At 37.7% G+C, this 21455-nt stretch overlaps 1 protein-coding gene and 1 long non-coding RNA gene across 5 annotated transcripts; one reads left to right on the top strand and one right to left on the bottom strand.

Moving 5' to 3' along the window:
• Positions 1-4133: 4133 nt before the first annotated feature.
• Positions 4134-21093, bottom strand: mknk1 (MAPK interacting serine/threonine kinase 1). Of its 4 annotated transcripts, XM_041277995.1 has the most exons (15): positions 20635-21093; positions 19224-19326; positions 13939-14001; positions 13112-13229; positions 11501-11602; positions 10973-11070; positions 9166-9245; positions 8858-8931; positions 8446-8550; positions 8037-8092; positions 7416-7511; positions 6930-7124; positions 5773-5937; positions 5194-5237; positions 4134-4661 (listed from the first exon to the last, which is right to left on the bottom strand). In XM_041277995.1, the coding sequence occupies exons 3-15, from the start codon at positions 13990-13992 to the stop codon at positions 4406-4408; spliced, it is 1443 nt and encodes a 480-aa protein (XP_041133929.1). In that variant the 5' UTR covers positions 13993-14001; positions 19224-19326; positions 20635-21093; the 3' UTR covers positions 4134-4405. The 4 variants fall into 4 exon arrangements, with proteins under 4 accessions (XP_041133929.1, XP_041133928.1, XP_041133926.1 ...); XM_041277994.1 differs by having other exon boundaries at positions 19224-21093; XM_041277992.1 differs by lacking the exons at positions 19224-19326; positions 20635-21093 and adding an exon at positions 16218-16314.
• On the top strand, positions 16318-19228 carry LOC121330970. Its single transcript, XR_005951924.1, has 3 exons — positions 16318-16435; positions 16812-16856; positions 17834-19228. It is a non-coding gene; the product is annotated as an uncharacterized LOC121330970 (long non-coding RNA).
• Positions 21094-21455: the final 362 nt, after the last annotated feature.

Genomic DNA, 21455 nt, shown 5'->3' with positions numbered 1-21455 from the left:
TCAAAATTGCAAGAGAGGCCAAGGAGCGAAAGGCTTAATGTGGGGGTGCTGTCCTGTACCCAACTGCAGCCCTCACTTTTCATTAGCACTAAAAACACACAAGCACCACCACTATTTGAAATTACCATTGTTAAAGCCTTCTGTCAAAAACCAAAGAACAAATCTACAGTATAATCAATATGGGTTGCATACAGCATTGGGTTTGTAGTTCAATGTTGGTCTGTATTAGTTACAGTAGATTTCAAGGGTTCAGTATTAGAAAGACACTGATAAGTGCACGTGGACACACTAAAGGTATGGGAAATAGACAGATTTAGTAGTAAAAGGAGTAAATGCAATTATGTACCTTGCAGCAGAAATGTAAAAGAATGAATTTTACAAATAGGACCTAATGGCCACAATTAACCTTAAATGTAAGTTTTCCATGAGATGTTCAGCAAATATTCCTGTTCATTTTTTGTTCTGCTCTCTACAGAAAACGCAAAGAGAACAAATTGGGTCACACAGGTCTTTATTTCCTGCAGCTGTAACGTTGAGAGGACTCGAGTTAGGGTTATTGCTACAGCCTGCCTTGCTTTCACGACTGCCAGGCCGAGGACTCTGATTGAAACGGCAACAGCATTGCCTCGTGTTGAAAGGCGTGTTCTCTTTGTGCTCAAGCAGCGGCATCTGTGAAAAGCATGCAGTGGACCTCACTACACAATACAAAATCAGTCCAACATACTGTCCAAAAATCCTGGAAATGTTAGAAGCCCCTCTATTAGTATTCAGGTTGAATGAATGTTACCACTTTATTTTACTGTTCAGTGTTCCGAATACATTTTTAATGTTTGAATGACTTTCTCTGCAAAAACTGTATGTTTGAATTATAGTTTCAAAGGAAAAAACGCCATTAAGGCCAAGCTACTTTGACAGCAGCTCAATAGTGCCATGTATCTCACTCCATTCCACAACAAATACCAGGGAAATTGACAACCATTTGCTTACTTAAAGGACTAGAGTAATCATACAGGCACATTTTAAGAGTCTACTAGCAATGTGTGTTTGTTGCCGAGCCGTCAAGAGCTTGAAGTTGTCATAGCAATTGTGTTTCTATAGCAACTGCTTTCATATACCCATGCATGCAGTTCACACTAGAGAAGGAAAGCAAATCAAATTTTCAGACAACAGACAAAATTACAGGATATATAAACCCTTTTTTCTTTAAAGCCTTTGACTAACTAAACTTACTACTAATGTGTTCTTTAAAAAAAAAAAAAAAAAAAAAAGCACATTGAACTACAACTATTATTTGGAATAACTTCTTTAAGCAAATAATGAAAGGATGTATCAAAACTCATGACTCCAAAAATAGGTTTGTTTCACAACCAGATTCTCATTTTATGCAGTGGGACTTTTTGTTAAAGATCACTCATGTGTGCCAAGGCAATTGTTGTTTGCAAAATAACATCCAATTTTACAGATGATCATCTTGGAGACTCTGAAAGTAACATTAGGCAGTCCAAGATTAGGGCCAATTGGTGTCTTGAGAAACCAGCCTTTACTATAGTCTGCCGCTCGCTTTGTCTTTTCCTTTCCTTGGTTCTCCCACGCTCCCTATCGCTCCTCGCATCCAATTCAATACTTTTCTACTCACCTAACGCTGCCTCAACCTTTCTGCTCCCTTTTAGACTACACCCTCTCGCCCCCGCTGCTACAGACAGATTAGTTGTATCCTTTCTCCACCCTTGCCCCTCTGTGGTGGAGCGACCAACCCAGGGATATCAGGACTGCTCTGTCGCTGACCAACTTCTGGCACCTCCTCAATACACACCTGTTCAGACTGCATCTGTAAACTTCACAACTTTCGACTAAACTGGACTATATAGCACCCAACTGTGTTAGTACTTGCATCATACTACTGAACTGAGATGAGAGATTGGGAAGTTTGCTTTTATAGAATTTACACAATATACACAATGTATAGAATATACACAATAAACAAGCAGCACTTTGTAAATAAATACAAAAACAGCAGGCATGGAATGAATACCAAAGAGCTCATTAAAACTTTAATATTGTTTTTTCTCATGTTTAGTAAAACACATAAAAAATGTAGTTTAATAAAAATTAAAAAAAAAGTAAAAAAAAAAATCTTAAAACGAAAAGGCATTCTGGTTTACTCTCTGGTTGACTTAATTGCTACATGTTCAGAGAATATAAACATTTATGAGAACGGGTCTACAGTCAGAACAAAATAGGCTATGGTTTTAAAATCAATGTTCTACCGAGTTAGCGTCAGTATCTCTTTCAATATCACCTTAGCATTGCTTAATCCAACTTGTCTTTTCTAATTAACAGCTCTAAAAGAACACTTCAGATCCTGTTGATCCACATTAATGTGTCCCCCAATGCTCTCTGTGCTCACTTCAAAGTAACATTTTCACTGACCCATTCACCAGACAAATAAGATGGCAATGGATTCCATGGTACGGTACAAAAATTTTTTTTTTTTTGTTCAGGCTCAAATGTTCCCAGTACAGGACAACAGGTTCCAATCTTTCAGGGTAAAACACTGACATACTACAGCATAGTGCGTGAGTGAAGAAGTAAAAAATAACATTTAACATATTAAAAAAAAAAAAAAAAAAAACAATAAAGTTTGTTAGTTCCTTAGCTCTAAAGAATTGGTACATGTAAAGAAAATAATTTTAATGCACACATTATACATTAAAACACTAGCTTATGCTTGGAACAACCTTCCAAGTTCCTTTCAAGATAAAACCAGTCACTCTTCAACACAATAAAACAGGACTGTCATGACACTTACTCTTTTAAAAAAAAAAAAAAAAAAAAACACTGGCAGCATTACATTTGAAATTAAACCACCTTGTTAAGATTGTACTTTAAAACATTAATTCCTGAGAACACACAAAAGCAAGATTTCGTTCTACTTCTTTCGGAAAGTTTTTCTATAATACTTTTTCTTTTCTCCACCAGAAAAGAGGTATCTATTAGTTGTTTTTCGATAATCAACAAAAGCAAACAAACGATCTTAATCAATATATATATATATATATATATATATATATATATATATATATATATATATATATATATATATATATATATATATATATATATATATATATATATATATATATATATATATATATTAATGCTAGATTTATCTCATCACCCAGTGTGAAATGAAACCTATTCCATTTACATTTCACAGGCGAAGAGGCCTCTTGAAAGCCCATCTCATTTATAATTTGTGTTCAATATATAGGTCAGGATAACGTGCACAAAAAGTTGCCAATTAAAATGATGCACTTGGTTTGCACTTCAATTTAAAACCGAGTAAATAAAAATAAAAGAAACTAAAGACATACCCCTGACAAACAAAAACGCTAAGTAAACACATTCTAAGAAAGCAGTGTGGTGTGTTGATTGGCAAGCAAGACACAGTATTCTGCACACTAACCCAAATTCAATTACAGCAGTGTTTAGCATTAGCTAGCTATTAAACATGAACAGTGCCCTGGCAATACGACACAAGCAGGACTGTGATAAAGCTCAGATCCTGGTGGCAGAGGGTTAATTGTCTCGAGATGCAACCCTACTGTACTTCATGTAGTAATAACAAGCATGTTACCAATACACTGTAGTTCAGTGCCGTGAAATGTGCAGAAATATTATTTAGCAAGCTGGTTATAAATCCTGCGATCCGACGTACCATTCCCGAAAGATTGCAATCTCAGTTGAACAGCACAATTACCTACTATTAAGCCATTTTCTGGACGTAATGCTGAAATGTGTTCAAGCCGTTTTATAAAAGGCATAAAGAAACTCAAAAGGAGTTTAAGTAAGAAAACACTGTACAGATGCAATTATATCAGTATAATGAACATCTTGTCATTAATTTAATAATATAGCTGCAACAGTTATTAGAAACACAAAATAAAATGCTGAACTGTAATTAAATATAACAGAAGTAAAGTTCCTGTAACCACTGAAATTAATTCCTACCAAGCTCAAGCTATTTCTTTTTTTTTTTTATCAAAAGGAGTGACTCACACCATCTCACTTCACTCACTGTATTCTTACTAACACCGAGACAGATCCACAGCCATCAAATTAGTAGCAGTATGTTTTTGGCGGAGTAGCATATAGCTTATGTATATTAGACCAGCAGATTTAACACCCGGCAGGGCTCCAAAGTTTTGAACTGTAGGTGGCAAGCAAAAATAGAAGCTGCAGCATTGCAGGCACGTCACAGCTAGAACCTGTGTGGTTTTAAGAAAACTGGGTTCAGTGGTTGAAACTCTGCTGGTACCATTGACTAGTGTAAGAAAATGGGTAGGATCAGGAGGTAGAGACACTGCTGAAGATCCATCAAGCTAGGAGAAGCCGAGAGGCGGGGTCAGGTGGTGTCATCGCTGCTTGCTGTGGGGCGGGGCCAGGAGGTGTCATCGCTGCTCGCTGGGAGGAAGTCTGTGGCTCTGAGGGCGTGGCTCTGGGCACGCCTGCGGGCGAGTCTTGAGTTGGAGGGGGGAGACAGTCTCATGGAGCAGAGGCTGGGCAGCATGTCCTCCTGCTCCTCATCATGCTGGGACAGCTGCCGGTTAAAGGCAATGGCATCAGCAGCAAACTGGGTCAGATCCTTTGTACTGCTGTTCCTGTATTGAGCCAGGGAGGAGGAGGGCAGATCATGAGCAAGAAGCAGCACTTCATTGTTCTAGAGACTTGAAATGGAGTTGAAATGTACAGTGTTCTCAATTACTTATTTATTGTCTTTTTTGTGAAAAATAAAGTGTTTGAATAAAGAGACACCAGGTCTGACTGTACTGTCAGTTGCTTTTATTTATGAAGAAATACAGAACAAAAGGAAGAAAAAAAACTGAAATATGCAACAATAAGGCGCTCCTGAGTGGCGCATCCAGTAAAGGTGCTCTACGCAAGTGCAGGATGCACCCTATAGCCTGGACGTCACCGGTTCGAGTCTGGGCTATTCCACAGCCGATCGCAGACGGGAGTTCCCATGAGGCGGCGCACAATTGGCTGAGGGGGGGGGAGGGGAGGGGAGGGGAATGCTGTTGACACATGTCTTTCAGCATTTGCTTCTAAGCTACAATTGAGGCTACCACACAATCCTTGTCCATGAAAGTATGTATCTAGCTATTAAAACAAGCAAGTGAACAGTTTGCTTACCTCTGTAGTATGCGAGGGGTATGCAAGCCTCTCTCTGAAGCTTTCTGGAAGAGAATCAAGAGAAACAAAATAATGTTTTCTAGTGCCCAAGCAGGACGGCAGGGCGACAGCAGATAAATAATAATTGCACTAAATGGTTTTCTGTGCTTGTTAGATACTCGAGAACAGTAATGAGAGGTGAAAGTAGAATGTGTCAGTGCTCATTAAGGTGCACGGCAACAACAGAAAATGCATTAGTGTTTTGGTACAAAACAATATCCAAGAATGGGGTCTTTTAAGTGCTCATGAGGGGGCCAAATGACATAACTGGAGAGCTGCCAGTATTGCTTTTATTAACCTTGCTGGAACCTTAAATGCCTGCTTTATGAAACACTTGAGAAATTTTCATAGAAATGTACTACATTGCTTTATCCTGAACATCTGTTACAAATACAGGGGATGGGCCCATATTGTTTTTACTTGTTTTATTATTATTATTATTATTATTATTGTCACAGGCAACAATATCTATTGAATAATTGTTGTATGAAAACACACATTAGGGATCCAATTCTATACGGATAGGGTGAAAATGCTGACCCCCTGCACCCATGGGTGCTGCAGAACCTGGGCGGCGCTCAGCCTCTGCTTAGCATCACGCAGCAGCAGCTTGGAGATCAGGTCCTTGGCACTGTCAGAGATGTGGGCCCAGTCCTTCTCAGGAAACTCATACTTTCCCTCCTGGATACTCTCAAACAGGTTGTTCTGGGGAGAGCCAAGAGGCATGAGGGTTAATATATGTACAGACAGGATATTTCAACCTTTACACTGCTAGCCACTGAACGACCTTAAAAACGCCTGAAGCCACATTCACAAAGCATTTATCGCTGCGTAAACAACACAACTGAGGTGTTAAAAAGCACCAAATAAATAGCTATGTGGGTAAGTTTAAAAGCTCCTACACATACCAAACAGCAAGTGTTTCTTTCTAAAACTGTAGGAGTAGCAGGTGTGATTGATTCTTTCGATTGTTATAGTTTTGTTCATTTGCCTTAGAGAGCGATAGAGAGAGACCCCACTTAAGTGTACATCCCACCTACTGTAAGTGTATTCAATTCCAATTATTTAGTAAGATTACTGATCAGTTTCAAAAAAGTAGTATTTTACAGGAAAGCCCGGCACACAGACATTTGAAAAACAGCAGCAGTCTTGCGGTCGACATGGAGACAACATCATGTTAATTTGTGCAGCAGCCATGATTACGGTTTGCCTGCTTTGAAGTACATGTCATTCATTAATGGCTTCATTAACCTTTCTACTGGCTCCATTGTGCTGTCTATGACTAAACAAATAGCACTGTTCCCCACAATGATTTTCATTTCATGTCGGCAAGCAAATATTTCAATCCTTGTGAACCTATTTAAAAAGTCAAGTCGGAAACATTGGCATAAAATATGAATCAGCTTAAATGAACAAATAAAAAACATGACGACATCTTTCACTACGATGTGCCCTGCACTAATCATAACTTTGGACCATCCTATAAAATACTCATCTGCATTATCCCCATATTGATATCTTGACCCATCTACTAAGGTTCCAAATCTATGTAAATAGTCTTTGTTTAAACTGTCACATACATTTTCAGTTAAAAAAGTAGACTTGGCTTAATTGCCATTTAGATTTTGTATTTCTACTGCATTACTATTCCTGCCCACAGCATAGACGGCACTCCCCTGAAATGCGGAGTGCTGTACCTGGCAGGAGCGGCACGTCTCCCCCCGGTCCCAGCCGCAGTTTGTCCCGCAGTTCCCAGTGAAGGGAGGGCAGCCGCTGAGCAGGATGTAGAGGATCACCCCCAGACTCCACAGGTCACAGCGCTTATCGTAGAAGGAGGCCTCGTCTGTGAACACTTCCACCACCTCTGGGGCCATGTATTCTGCAGAGCCGCACTGCAGCACAGACAGAACAACAAGCACACACACAAACTCAACAGCCAAAAGGGTTACACACAGAAGAAAATGACTATGCTCAAGCAAAGTTTATTCAAGGGGGATAAATACATTGGAAAGAAGACTGCCAATGGTGAGTAAGGTATGTTCGGAATGTGTTACCCTGCTAAAAATCCTACAGACATCACTTGTGGACACATGAACACCCTGTATATGAATGCATGGATTATCTATTTCCATGATACACGCACTGTGAAGCAATGCAATAATATATATATCAGGTTTGCTTACTGGCGTGGTTAGCTCAGGGGTCGTTATGGGCGTACAGGCACTGCTCAGCTTCACTCCACTTCCCAGGTCAAAGTCACAGATCTTTACTGGAGACACCTAGGACAGGACAGGAAGTTTAAGTATCTTACACAAAGGGCTCATTTCATCAGCATTTTAGAATCCATCTGCAGCATTCGTTGCAGGCGGGGATCGTATCAGATTAGATTACCCTCAGACACACTTAACAAGACAGTTACCTCTTTGTTTAAGAGAAGGCAACCAAAGGACATAATTAATGTTCCTTCTCCAACACCAGTAATAACAGCAATAATGGGTGAGTGGCATTAAAAAGACTGGGAATAAAAGGTCTCCCCACAGGGAACAAACATATTAGCTTCTGTTCACCACAGGGGTGGCCTTTTATTCCTCAAATGGCCTGGGTCCCTTTTAACCAATGTTGCTCAAACTAGGTACTGAATGAGAGTTTTAAAATATTAAGTCTAAATAGATTATTTAACATAATGAGAACATGTTTAAACTGTGACATTTATCAAAAGAAAAAGACACCGTTTGTAAAAGTATACTACCAAATACTTAGTATTTCCATATGTATCAAAGACAAGAGAAAAGAAAAGGCTTTACCTGGTCTGCAGATTCACAGAGTATATTCTCAGGCTTCAGGTCCCTATGGGCAATACCTAGATCAGGAAATTGTGAACAGTTAGTGTATCATAATCATAAAGACACCACAACAATTATTCTGTTGGGAGAACTGAAAGCCCCCCCCCCCACCCCTCCAGTGTATTAGCAGCTACAACACCAGAGAATTTATGAAATTGTGCCAGGGAATTTATTATTAAAAAATTATAAAACTAGTTTTCTGAGAGGTAATACATTAGAGAAAGATTGTGGTGGGATAAACAGACAAATTAGACAGAACTCATGGAACAGATAAAAACAAACACTGATGACCGCATAATAGGAGATACAATTCGAGATAGTCAGAGAGGTACAATGACCGTGGGGGAAACGTATGCAGCTCATCTCCTACCTTTAGTATGGAGGAAATCCAAGGCTGCCGCTATGTCTCTCACCACCCTGCTAGCTTCTCTTTCATCAAAGTGCTTCCGACTCTGTATATGAGTCAGGATTGAGCCTGGAGATCAGAGTGTGAAGGAGCAAGTGTCAGACTGAAGGAGAAAGGGCAACATTTCTCAATAACACAAAGAGGACACCGCCCTTCCCCTTCCCCACAGTGCAAACACATACAGTGCATACATAAATAAATACTGATGCAGGCAGCATCTTACAAATCAACCACTGATTGGCTGCAACTTGGACCTTGTACCCCCAACTGGTTTCAGAATCTCCTGTGCTGTTTGTAGCAGATTTTTAACTCAATTTACTACAGCATGACTGTATCCTTGGCAAAGCATGTGGACATGCAATACAGTGGTCCTTACCTCCTTGAAGCTTCTCAAACACCAAGTAGAACCGCGTCTCATCTTCAAGGAATTCTATCAGCTCCAAAATATTCCTTAAGAAAAGAAATACATAAAATTAAAAATGTGTTTAAAAGCTTAAAATCAAGCATTCTGAAAACTCATATGCCACAATACAATGTAAAAGCCTAAACCCTTATTTGTGTGCATCATTCAGTGGCTGTAATTTCTCCAAGCCACAGGGCTATATCAATGCATCTATTAATAATACCTTGACACACCTTTTCTGCCATTACCCCCAATACCTCAAGATAAGAAACAGCACATACTTGTTCCCCTGACACTGGTAGAGTGTCTCAACCTCACGGAACACACGACTGCGGCTGTGCCCAGCTTTCTTTTCAATGATCTGTTTGGAACAAAACAAAGCCACCTACAGTCATTTCTATCGAGTGTGGCTTCCTCTACCGTTTAACATCAAAGCTTAAATTTCTTGTTGTATCGCGCTCCCATATTTTGACTCAATTCATGATGATCTTATGCCATAACAGTAACTGCACAAATTAACTTTGAAAAAGGTAAGTGGAAGTAGGTGCACTCCAACTACTCTGTAGGTTATTTTACAAAGTACTTTGTAAAATACATACTTAGTAAACCCAAAGTACAACTGAACAATAACGAGCAGACGAAATGAAAAAAAAAGCAAAAGACCAATACAGAATGCTAATGAGACTAAAGAAAACATTTATATTAGCCAAGGAACAATAGTATATGAATGCAGGTATGGAAATAAGACTCCCATTGCACACCAGTTTGATCCATTCCTGGTTTTACTATGTTTTACCAATTTTCCCTTTAAAGTCCGATGTTTGACCGTGTCCGACATCAAAAAGATGTAAAGCACAGGTCTCTAGTCGTTTTTTCTCAAGAAAAAGGGGGGGATCGTATCTGTGCAATACAGAGAGCCCCTGCACCACAGACATAACACAGGCACAGAGGAGATAGCTGCTTCCGCATCCAGTACTCAAAGAATATCAGACATTTGTGCAGAGTTTTTGAGATGTTATAGTAATAAAATAATGACTTGGATCATATTATTGAGCAGTTTGGTGATAAAACGAGTTATCAGGAGAGAATTTATCAGTATGCACATCTATAAAGAGGTATGTTAAAAATATGCGAACAAGGGGTGGGGCTTGGCAGTACTGAGTGTCCTTTTGCTATGCAGGCCCTTTTAAACCTGTTTTACTCTGGGGAAAAAAAAAAATTTAACAGCGTGTGTAAAATAAACAGTGCATGTGAAAATAAATTGGACCTGAAGCACTTTCAAGCGCTGAATAAATGGACCGCTAAGGGTTAATAAGACACAGATGAGCTTGTACAAAACATTCTGTGGCTAATCAAGCAGGTATTAAAGCCTGGAATGGGTGAAACTGCTATGAAATAAGTCTTACTTTCATCGCTGGAACAGATGTCAGGTGATGGTAGCACACTGCCATTAAATACCATCTTTTACTTGTATTTCAAGGTTAGCGTAAGAAAATAAATAGTCTTGCTCTGTGAAGGCTGTGTTGTGTTATAAACCTAATATGCTGAAGGTCTTTGTAGAACTGAACTTCTGTTAATCTGAAATATACCCTATGAACAACAGACAGCAGGAAACTTGATGTCACTATGCATTGCTATTGTTTTTTTCTCTTTCATCTTCAGGTAGCTAGTCACTGTAAAAAGACGATAACACATATTGCTGCAATCCTCTTTCTCCCACTGCTGTGCAAAACGAACATTGTTTTTTGGGTTGTTTTGCCAAACGTCATTGTAATTTGAATCTACATTAATATCATACAGGTGTATTTACTTTCCCCAATTCTACATTACATCCACAAACACAACATGATCCAACTCATTTGTTTTCTGTGTGTAGGACTGTTCCCTTTAGCGATGCAAATTCATGAAGAATAGATATGTGAAAACAAATAATTATATGAAAACAAGCATTTGATCATGTTTATTTTCAGCCTGAAAGCTAATTAGGCAAAACAAATTCTAAATGACGATACATAGTGACTATATGGACTAGTCTGCTTCACTCCACATCTGAAGCCCCCCTCCCTGTTCTGTTCCGCATTCCCTTACCTTGGCAGCGTACTCCCTCCCATTCTGTAAGCTGATGCAGCCCTGTACCCTGGCATAGCTCCCCTGTCCCAGGAGTTCATCGGTCAGCTTGTACACATCTAGGACAATGAAACAACTCCAGTGAATCCCTCAGATTGGGAGCAGGGCCTGGCTGGGTTGCCTGGCATTAAGGCCTCCTCCCTGACACTTCTAGTCTCTTAATGTGAACAACCACAGTGGTAGGAACAGAGGAGAAAATAGTCAGGGTAGGAATTCCAATATTTACACCAAAAACCATGCTGGGGCACTGGTTGAGTTCTGGCTCAGAGGGTCCAGTACCCCCTCAAAGCCACAAACATCACAGTACAAACTAGTCTTGCTTAGCTTCTGAGAGCAGACAAGACCAGACTACGTGGTACAATGGCTACAGCCTTGTTCTTTGGGAATACCTCATATAATGTGAGGATTTTTGCATCCATATAATAAGCATCCCAGCTCCATTGTTTAAGCTGTCCAGGTGAATTTGGAAGAAACCTTTAGCGTACCTACCATTGAAGTTACCAGTGGAGCCATCAGTCACTCTTGTTCTCTTTTTCTTTTTCTTTCTTTTCCCTGCATCCACTATGCGGAGTGGTTGGCTGCTCACCGTCTCTGCGAGAAACACAGCAGGTTAGAGTGTGTCAGTGTTCTTTAATGAGCAGTCGAGAGAGAGGAAAATGGAGTGCTTTAATGCTTCATTATGGGGTGGGTTGATTTAACCTCTCACCACCCAAAGCCAAAACAGTTTCTGTAACAACCTCGAGCAACAATCTATTCAAGTTTCTCAGGTGGATTTTTGGTTAGTATACTTGTCATTGAACCTGATAGGCATACAGTAGTTAATAGTACCAACAGGCAGATGAGCAACAGAAGCATGGTAAATATTAACAATAGGAATTGTAAATGCACATGGTGCAAAACATTAAAGTAACTGTAGCTAACAAAATCGTTCCAAATGTTTTCTCCATCGTGCACATCCATTGATTATATAGGTCTCAAATGTGCAGTTTTGAAAGAAACACGTGTCTTAGCAAACATGGCAAGCAAATTGGGGACTTTCTTGAACCTAGCGTAGTATAGCACCTGATGTCGGTTTTAAAATAACATGTTTTTTTCTATAAAAACTGCACATTTTAGACCTATGTAGCAAATACGAAATGGGTAAAATTTATGAAAATATTTATGCTAGATTTCCAAAAGACCACATATTAGTCATAAAATTGTATAGTATTTTTTTTTATTAAACCTAGCCATCTTCATGTAGCGATCTGCAATTCATACTCGAAATTAAAAAAAGATATTTTCTGTGCTGTACATCTGATCATGCACGCTGAACTCCGCTAGCCTTCTCTTTGCAGGTGTAGCTGCCCAATCAGATTTTTAGTAGACAGCTTCCACAGTATTCTCTATACAGCGATGGAACATTTTGTTTGTTTAAGCATAGGCAGCAGATGATTTACTATCACACTATGCCCTGCTGGTCTAGAACAAGCCTGCCAGGCAACCTGTTATTTGAATGCTTACTATACCACAACATAACTAAATAAATATGCTATCCCTGGCTTGCATCCGAAAAGAATTACTAGGCTCAGAATGGCATTCATTTACTAGATCTTTTTTTTCAATTTTTATTTTAATAATGTTAACTCTCCATCTCAAGGCAACGGCTCCTCTCAAAATGTGTTCCTGCAAGAAAAAAATAACACAGACCACTGGAAAACTTTAGGAGCAGGGTTGACAAGCACTGCACTAATCCATCCCATCATTATTCTACAGAAGATCTGATGTGGTGAACAGGGGATGCTTAGAAGAAGGATCTGATTATTCTGCTGGCTACAATTCCCTTGTTTATACTCGCAGTCTAATCAGATACAAGCTACCTGTTTGGAGAATCGATTCTCAGATCCTCTTTATTCTACATGTAAATCTGTTTCGAGATGGAATCAGCTTGGGGATTAATCGAATTCCAGTGGGTTCAGAAGCATTGATTCCTATGAGCCTGACTGTTTTTTACATTTGTTTTCGAATTCAAAACAATCAACTACAAAAGGATTGATTCCCTGTTTATGTACACCTATCAAGTGTCAAAATCTTATGGAGGTTAAGCAGCTAAGCACCTACCTGGCATGGCGTGGGAGCTGAGGGGCAGCTCTTCAGAGGTAGGAGGGCTATGCCGGAGGGAGGAGAGCCCTACACTGGTCTCTTTTGCAGACACCAAAGGCAAGGAGTTACTCTGTAGCTGAAAGAGGATAGCATAGAAAACAACAGCCTTCAGTTAACAGACTGGAAGCTGTTACACAAACTAGGTTACTTTACATCAGAAATGAACTGAGCAATCAGGAAACAGAAAAGAGGAACCAGTATAGCTATCTTGGGAAGGCCCCAGAGATGACTTTCATTTTGAAATCGATAAGGACAGAGGTAAAACTCTACACTGTCCCTGTTCCAAAATTATTCTAGTTCATGCAGGAACCTGAAAGCTAGATCGGGGTGAAACTGAAAAGATGACAAACTAATGCGCTTTTTTTTTTTTTTTAATGAATATAACAAAACAAACAAGAAGTGCCTTACTATTACAACTACTACATATTTATGTATGAAAGGGGAGTTTTAGGCTTTAAGCTGATACATCGGATCTGAAACGGGGTTATGAAACCCTATTACAGAGGTACGCTTGCGCTTTCCTCACAGGAACGTGTGGTTTCTCTGATGACAGATTAAGGCAGGGCCCACCAAACACAAGTGGTTTATTTTGTGGTCTTGAGGGCATATTTTTTCTCAGAACTCACAGAACACATTTTACTTTGATGAAATGCATCATCATAGTTGACTACTAAAACAATGTCAAGTCACTGATAAAATGAAAAAAGGTAATAATGTAATTACCAAAAAAGCCTGCCCAAGTCAAAAGACCTCCTAGCAAACAGGGAGACATTTATTTTCTTTACCTTGAGCGAGCACTGAAAGGCCTGCAGCTCAGCAATCTTATTCTGCCTCACCATCTCCGCAAGCTGGAAAAGACAAAGTTACGATTTAAATCAGCAGAGAATGTTCTTGGCAGGATGTCAAATGTATCTGGATTTTTCTTGCTTTGCAGCTAACGCAAGCAGATACACTACACACCAGTGTCTGTCCCGCCTCCTCTCCACCCTACCAAGGAAAATGTAAAAAATTTAGACTCAATTCTCCAGGTCAACTGAGGAAGTCTTTAAAGAACTTTAAATGCAGGGTTATCCACAGACACATCTTCAATCTTATACAGTATGTTTTCAATAATGCTATTTTTCATGGAAAGATGATCAAATATTACTCCTGTACTTTTAATGAATAACCCTTATAATGTCATGTGGGACAATGAACGTTTAATTTTCTTCACGGAGCGAAAATTTTAACACTTCGATACAAGAACGTTGCTCAAGGCAAACTTGTGGCAGGACAGATCTCATCACTGCCAAAGACGAAACAGACATTGAAAATATTCCTGCTTTATGGAACCCACTCATTTCTGAGAATGTATGCTTTAAAGCCACTGCAGACAGACATACTGTACTATAAACTTGTTGATGTACTGGTTTCCTAAAATGAAGTTGGCGAAAATCCAGTTGATTCATTCTGATTGCAACAAAGCAGAATTTTTATCCAATGATGAGAAAGCCCCAAGTTATCTAAACTTGTATCAAAAGGACTTGGTATTCATATCAAACCTTTTTCACTGGTATCACCCCAACTTCCAATATATTTCATGTATCCAAGACATAATACAGGTGACAGAATCAAACAAAAGATACCAGCTTACTTTACAATTACATCAGTTGTAGTCAGTTGATAAGGGCAAAACCAATAACACTTGCACAGAATCAGTACAGTGCATTCTTTCTGAAGCAAGAGGAAAACCCTGTAGTTACACTACAGTACAGTATGACCCATTGCTTTGTAGATTAGAAACTTTGCAACTGTGAACAACCGTATGCTAATGTAATATAATTAGGGCTTTAAGTTTTCGGTTTTAATCGATAATAACCGAAAAAATACCACCAAGACTTATTTAGATTTTTTTTTAACCGATAAATCTGGGTTTCAGCAAATTTTTTTTTTTTATAACGTCAATCATTCACTGCTCTTTCTACACAAAGAAAACTCCCTTCAAAAGGCGGGCAGTGTGCAAAGACATTCAGTGCTACTGACCAATCGACAATTTTTGTGGACCTACGTAATATAATACATTCGACTTATGAGGGGTGGGCTGGGGAGGACAAATAAATAAATAAATAAATAAATAAATAAATAAAACTAGTGTTGTAAGACTATGTGTGTTATTGTTTAGGACCAATCAATTCAGCATCATTAATTATTTTAAAGTTAAGGTAACATTTATATTTTACAAATTTAACAATGTGTACAATATTAAAATTAATAAAATAACAAATAAACAAGGTTTACTGTTAAAAGGCTAATAAGTCAGTTGGTTAAACTCTCCTATAAACTTTAAGCATGCTTTGCAGTATTGATTTGCAGTAGTGTAGTCGTGTTTGCCTTCTGTATAAAGGCATTTACTGATGGGGCGTAAAACGAAATGTTTTTCGCAATTCTCAGATTCAAAATCCATCCACAGTCCTACATTGCCTGAATCATAATGTGGACATTCACAACACAGTAAGTTAAAGTAAAAGCAAAACGTACATGCAGTGTATATTGTGGAAACTGAAAATTGACGCGTTTGACTGTCAACTGAAGTCAACTGAAAAAAAATAATAATAAAACCGGAAACACCACCCCCGAACTCAACAAAAAAGCAAATTGTACTGTTGTGATGCCTAGGTAGAAATAAAAGGTGAGCAGAGATATGACTAATGTAATGTGAATGTCTGACGATTTACAAACAGCTGACACTCAAAAAGCGGAAGCAAACTCTGAAAAGCTAAACTACTGTTTTGTAAATATAAATGTTAACAAAAATAATCTTACACAACATTGGATTTTCAATTCAGGGAAAAAAAAATACATGGAGCATAATACACACAAATCACGTGATATGGATGGATAGATTCTTACTTGATTAACTATATTTATATGACCCACTACCACTGTGTCTAGGTAAACTACAGCAAATAGCAAACGGTCACGATTTCTCTTGTTGTAATACGACGTGAAGTTATGGAATCCACACATTTTCCAAGTTAAATTCCTAGCCAATAAAGATCACAACTGTTGCAAAGTGGAATTATACCTGAAAGCTGCGCCCATACGAACTCAACTCAGCCTTCAGTCCTTCCGCCATGTTCCGGAGCGGCGCCAAGCGATAAAGGCGCTTATGAATTCCACATACACGCAGAGCAGCTTGAAAATGTCCCTCGTGAGATGCAGTTAAACCAACCACATTTTTGTCGACATGGTTGCACCGCCATGTTGGTAAGGGAATTTGGTTCAGGATAAGTGTTGGTTTTGGTAAGTACAGAGGCTAATTTTAATGATCCAGATATGGTCTGATTACAGTTTCTAAATGACCGGTAAACCTGCTCTTTCGATGGCCATCTTTCCACATTTGATAATGTTAATAATGGGGTCAGTAAAACGCCATAGGGAGAAATGTTTGTAAGAATATTAAACGCGAAGAGCGTATTTAGACACTCCCCTCCCACCGGTAATTAAATCATTAAAATATGTCAAGCACTTGGTATGAACTGGAAGTATATATATATATATATATATATATATATATATATATATATATATATATATATATATATATATACACACACACACACACACAAAACTAAACCAAACCGTTATTATTAACACACAATCATTTTGTTTCTTTTAGGGTTCCACCCGGACTCCTCCCAGCTACCTCGTCCTTCACACACAGGTAAGCACAATGTTTAATTTCGTTACAGAAAACGTTTTATTTATTTACTTAAATTAAGTAAAACAGTCTTAGCGAAGTATTTTAGGTGAGGTTTTACGCGTGTACCTATAAGCGATCAGTTGTTCATCAAAACATTATGAGCAGTTTTAACAGGGCAGATCATGTTTTATGAGGTGGGGTCAACGTGAGATACTTCTCACTGGCGCCGCAGTGCCACTGCTGAACCGTGAAGCTCACGAAAGAACAGGTATTGTTTACTTTGCATTTGCTTCAGAAAATGAATACAAAGAATAATGTAGTATTATATTGTGTGCTTGACAGCAATTTATACATTTGTTTTACAACAGTCACACAAAAATAGCAGTTTCCATTTCTACTAGTAAAAACACTTCTGTAGAAAAGAAATGTGACTAACTTTTTTATAGCCACTTACTGTTAAACATTAAGTATTATAACTTCGACTACACTGTACACCAGAAAAAAAAAAAAAAAAAAAAAAAAAACATTTAGGCCTCGCAATGTCAACTACAACAATGTTCTTTAAATTCTTATTTTAAGCGTACGTTGCTTAAAAATGCAGCCCAACTTAAACTGTTCACTTAATCAAAAACAAAAAGATGTCATGAAAATATCTGGTTACAAAATTCAGTCAAGCTTTAATTTGTTACTAAACAAGACGGCACAATAATCAAAATGCCGCCGAATACACCCGCAACCAGTGCAGATTAAGCGGGATAAACACAGATTCCCACTTAGTGGCACTGGAACAGTTTTTAAAGTAGGGGTGCTGAAAGCCATTGAACAAAACTGTAACCCCTGTATATGATGAATGCCAAGGGGGTGCCTCAGCACCCTGTTCCCACATAACGTTTAGAGAGCCCACAACTCCATGCAAGTTAGGGAGATTGTTGTCGTTGCTGCTGTAGTCTTGGTTTTTTTTAAAAAAGTGCTTTTCAGCAAAACTGTTCACATTCAAGGATTTGATCAAGAGAGCTACGGAGTAACCGAGGTGATGCCAAGCTGCCAAAGAGAGAGAGACGGAGCAGAGACATTGCAGAGGCGGTTTTGTAACTAACCGTGCACCGATGCTAAATTTGAACAATAATTTGCCTGGTTAATACTATTTTCTTACGAATAATAAATGCCCCTATATTTATTACAGTTTTGTTAGCTTGAAACCAACTACAAAGCATTACTCAGAGTGTCAGTCTGGTAACTGTATATGCTACATGTAATGTAAACTACTATGAATAATAATAATAATAATAATAATAATAATAATAATAATAATGACGACGACAACTTAAACTATCAATGTTAGGATTCGACCTGTGTGTTTATTTTTAAGCATCAGAATAATATTCTCACAGTTAATCGTTGGGTTTAATGTAGCATCAGGTATGTTCTGCTGCACACAACTCACTATCCTATTTATTGTCTTAATATATTTAAATAAAAAATCCAAATATCGATATTGCTGTATTTACTGCATTTTGGTGGCACATTACACAGCACTGGGAAAATGAGTGTCTGTTTTTCTTGTGTCATAAGGGCGCCTGACCAAACATTAAATTCTGTGCTGGAAGAAATTCAAGCATGCATATTGGTGTACATTATTGGCTAAAATAACAAAAACTACCGATAGCCGATTGTGTTTTTTGTCCCCTTATATCGGTGCCATGCCAATAGGTTATCGGTGCACCCCTAGTTTCCATGTTAACGGATAAAGTTAATCCCGCATTCTGTGTTTCCAGTAACTTCAGAATTAAGGCCAAAGAACCTAATGCTTGTTGGGAGTTAGACTGGAGTGACATTGTACCACATTTTTTTCTGTACAGTAGCTAAACAAATGTGCCTTTTTTATGTGGAATTTAGCTCCACAGTAAATCAACAGGATTCCAGTGAGTTTACTGGTGTGGTGTGCATGAACTGTGTTTCCCACGTTCTTCAGCCACTTCCTACATCCCTTTTTGTATTCTTTAGTTAAAGCATCACAGGAAGTGGTTGAATATGATCACGACAGGCACAATATCAACACAGTTCAGAAATGGACATGGACAATTCCACAGATAGAGGACGTGGCATTAGAGACTCAAATATTTGTATTTTTATAACAAACCCATTTTATTTGTAAAACGTAAAAGAAGTACATCATCTGCTAATATATTTAAGTGCTAAAGCTTTTTTGTGACCGTCTTGGCAGTACATTCATACAAACTTGTGCTCTACGACACTTTAATTAAACAGAAAGCAGATTTTGTTGGATTGTCCAATTTTGCGTTTAAAAAAAAAAAAAAAAAAAAAAAAAAAAGTAAACTGTGATAGATGCTGTTAAGCAGTGTTCGTCAGTTGTAGAAATGCACTAACCAGTGGTTGAGAGCAGGGGTCTCAGCACTATTCACATGCTAGCCTTGCCCTTAAACAAGTTGAGCAGGTCATTCTTGGAAACAAGCTGCATCTCGGAGGACTCCTGTATGAAAACATTTACAAATAAAAACTGTCAGGTGGAGAATCGCAGTACGAGGCTCCATGCAAGTTCTGTGAGGTGTCTCTGAGTTTGTGACAAGGAGTGAGGGCTTTTGTCAGCTGGAAGAGGCTCAGTACTCATGAAATGTGGATTGAGGAAGCTGACAGCCCATCAGATACACTTGACAGGTCGTTGTTGGCTTATTGGCTCAGACAATTACCCCAAACGGAGGGAGCTACAATACAATTACAAAATACAATTCACACATACATACTCTATTGCATCATTGAAACCAGCCTCCTGGCTAAATATAATCAAGTACATTAAAAACATATTTAAATAAGCACGTACAACTGAACATTGTGGTTTTTATATGATGCAATGAATTCATTCTTGTTTTCTAGTTTTGTTTTAAAATAAACAGCATTTGGTGGTTATTTATAATATATATTACAATGTTGTTAGGATTAGCCAGACCTGAAATTCATTTTGCTGACAAATTCTACAGGTTGCTCAAAGAAAGTGAACTTATGCATTCAAACTTAGATCATGTAAGTATATGTCACCTCTTTCCATTACAGCCACATTAGAGCAGACATGGTATTGAGAAGTGAATCCCAGAGTAGGGGTGTGCTGAGACTCCTGTTTCCTGTGTAATTACTTTCAAGATGTATTTATCTGCATGTATTAAATTAATCAAAACATGCCCATTCATTAATGTTTTGATTTCAAAAGAAAAAAGCTGTCCTTCCCTCACCTTTACAATTGATTACTAATCAAAGGCAATTCACTTCTACATTGAGCATTTTAAAACCTGATTGGAAGCAAATTTTCCTCTCATCTGGGATGCTGGCATTTGTATTGCCATACTGAAGCCGTAATCTGTCAATAAAATATGTTGCAAAACTAGTAAAGGCAACTGAATTGTCTTGTAAATGTGGCCTTTAGTTAATCCTAACTGGAGCTACCACTGTGGAAACTGGGATATGTATTTCTTTGTCAAGTTTAATCAGAGATCACCTTGCCCAGGACTACAGTCAAACAAACCTCTGCAGAGATGATACATTTCTAAGGAAAATAAGGAAAGTGAATCTCAAGGATAAAAGAAAGGTAAGGCTAAAAAATGATTTCTAAAATACATGTGCATTTTAGTTAGATCACAACAATTTCTATATTAAATTACTGTCACAGTTATTTATTGATAATCAATAATTGATTAAACAAGGGAAACTGAGGGACAGCATTTGTTTTGTGTTGAGTAATTATCGTTTTATTCCATTTAATTAAAACCATAAACTTCAAATGTCTTACCTCTACAGAACTGTAACATATACAGTAAATATCCACCACGGTAAACTGATACCTCAAGGAAATAACAATGAGATAATGTGACGATTCACAAAATAATAATGTATGTTTAGATGCAGATGGTTCTGTAACATCAACGGTACCGTATTAAAAAAAACAAAACTATTTTGGTTTAAATGCAAATAAATTTAAACAAATATACATGTTATTTATCTTATATCTACAAGCTAATAGTTTATTTATCTGTTGGGATGTTGCTACATATCTAATAATAGGTGTTACCTATAAAGTAATTTGGCCACTTTGTACTGTTGTTGGTTTTAATGTGGAAGCCTTTCTCAAGGTGGTCATATTAAGCAGTTGATGCAGGCATTGGCTATAAATCTTCCCAATTTAAATACTTTTTTGGAGGTTCTATATTCAACTCACATGAACATTTGAAATATAAGAATGTTATGTGTGTATATATATATATATATATATATATATATATATATATATATATATATATATATACACACACACACACACACACTGTGTGTGTGTATATATATCATATATATACATATATATATATATATATATATATATATATATATATATATATATATATATATATATATATATATATATATATATACATACACACACACACACACACACACACATGGTGTGTGTGTGTGTGTATATATATATATATATATATATATATATATATATATATATATATATATATATATATACATATAATATACACACACACACACACACACAGTATATATAACATATAACAATACACACACACACATACCAAACATCACATA

Source organism: Polyodon spathula, chromosome 18 (assembly GCF_017654505.1).
Source record: "Polyodon spathula isolate WHYD16114869_AA chromosome 18, ASM1765450v1, whole genome shotgun sequence".
In the NCBI taxonomy this organism is placed as follows: Eukaryota; Metazoa; Chordata; class Actinopteri; order Acipenseriformes; family Polyodontidae; genus Polyodon; species Polyodon spathula.
This window is presented reverse-complemented; position numbering and strand designations above follow the sequence as displayed.

Excerpts from the sequence above, each read along its gene's own strand:
- mknk1 (XM_041277992.1), bottom strand. The coding sequence starts at position 16,268 with ATGGCGGAAGGACTGAAGGCTGAGTTGAGTTCGTATGGGCGCAGCTTT. Across the intron at positions 11,071-11,500 it reads CTCCACTGGTAACTTCAATG|ATGTGTACAAGCTGACCGAT; the intron begins GTAGGTACGCTA and ends TCATTGTCCTAG. Across the intron at positions 4,662-5,193 it reads ACCCCTCGCATACTACAGAG|GAACAGCAGTACAAAGGATC; the intron begins GTAAGCAAACTG and ends GGCTCAATACAG.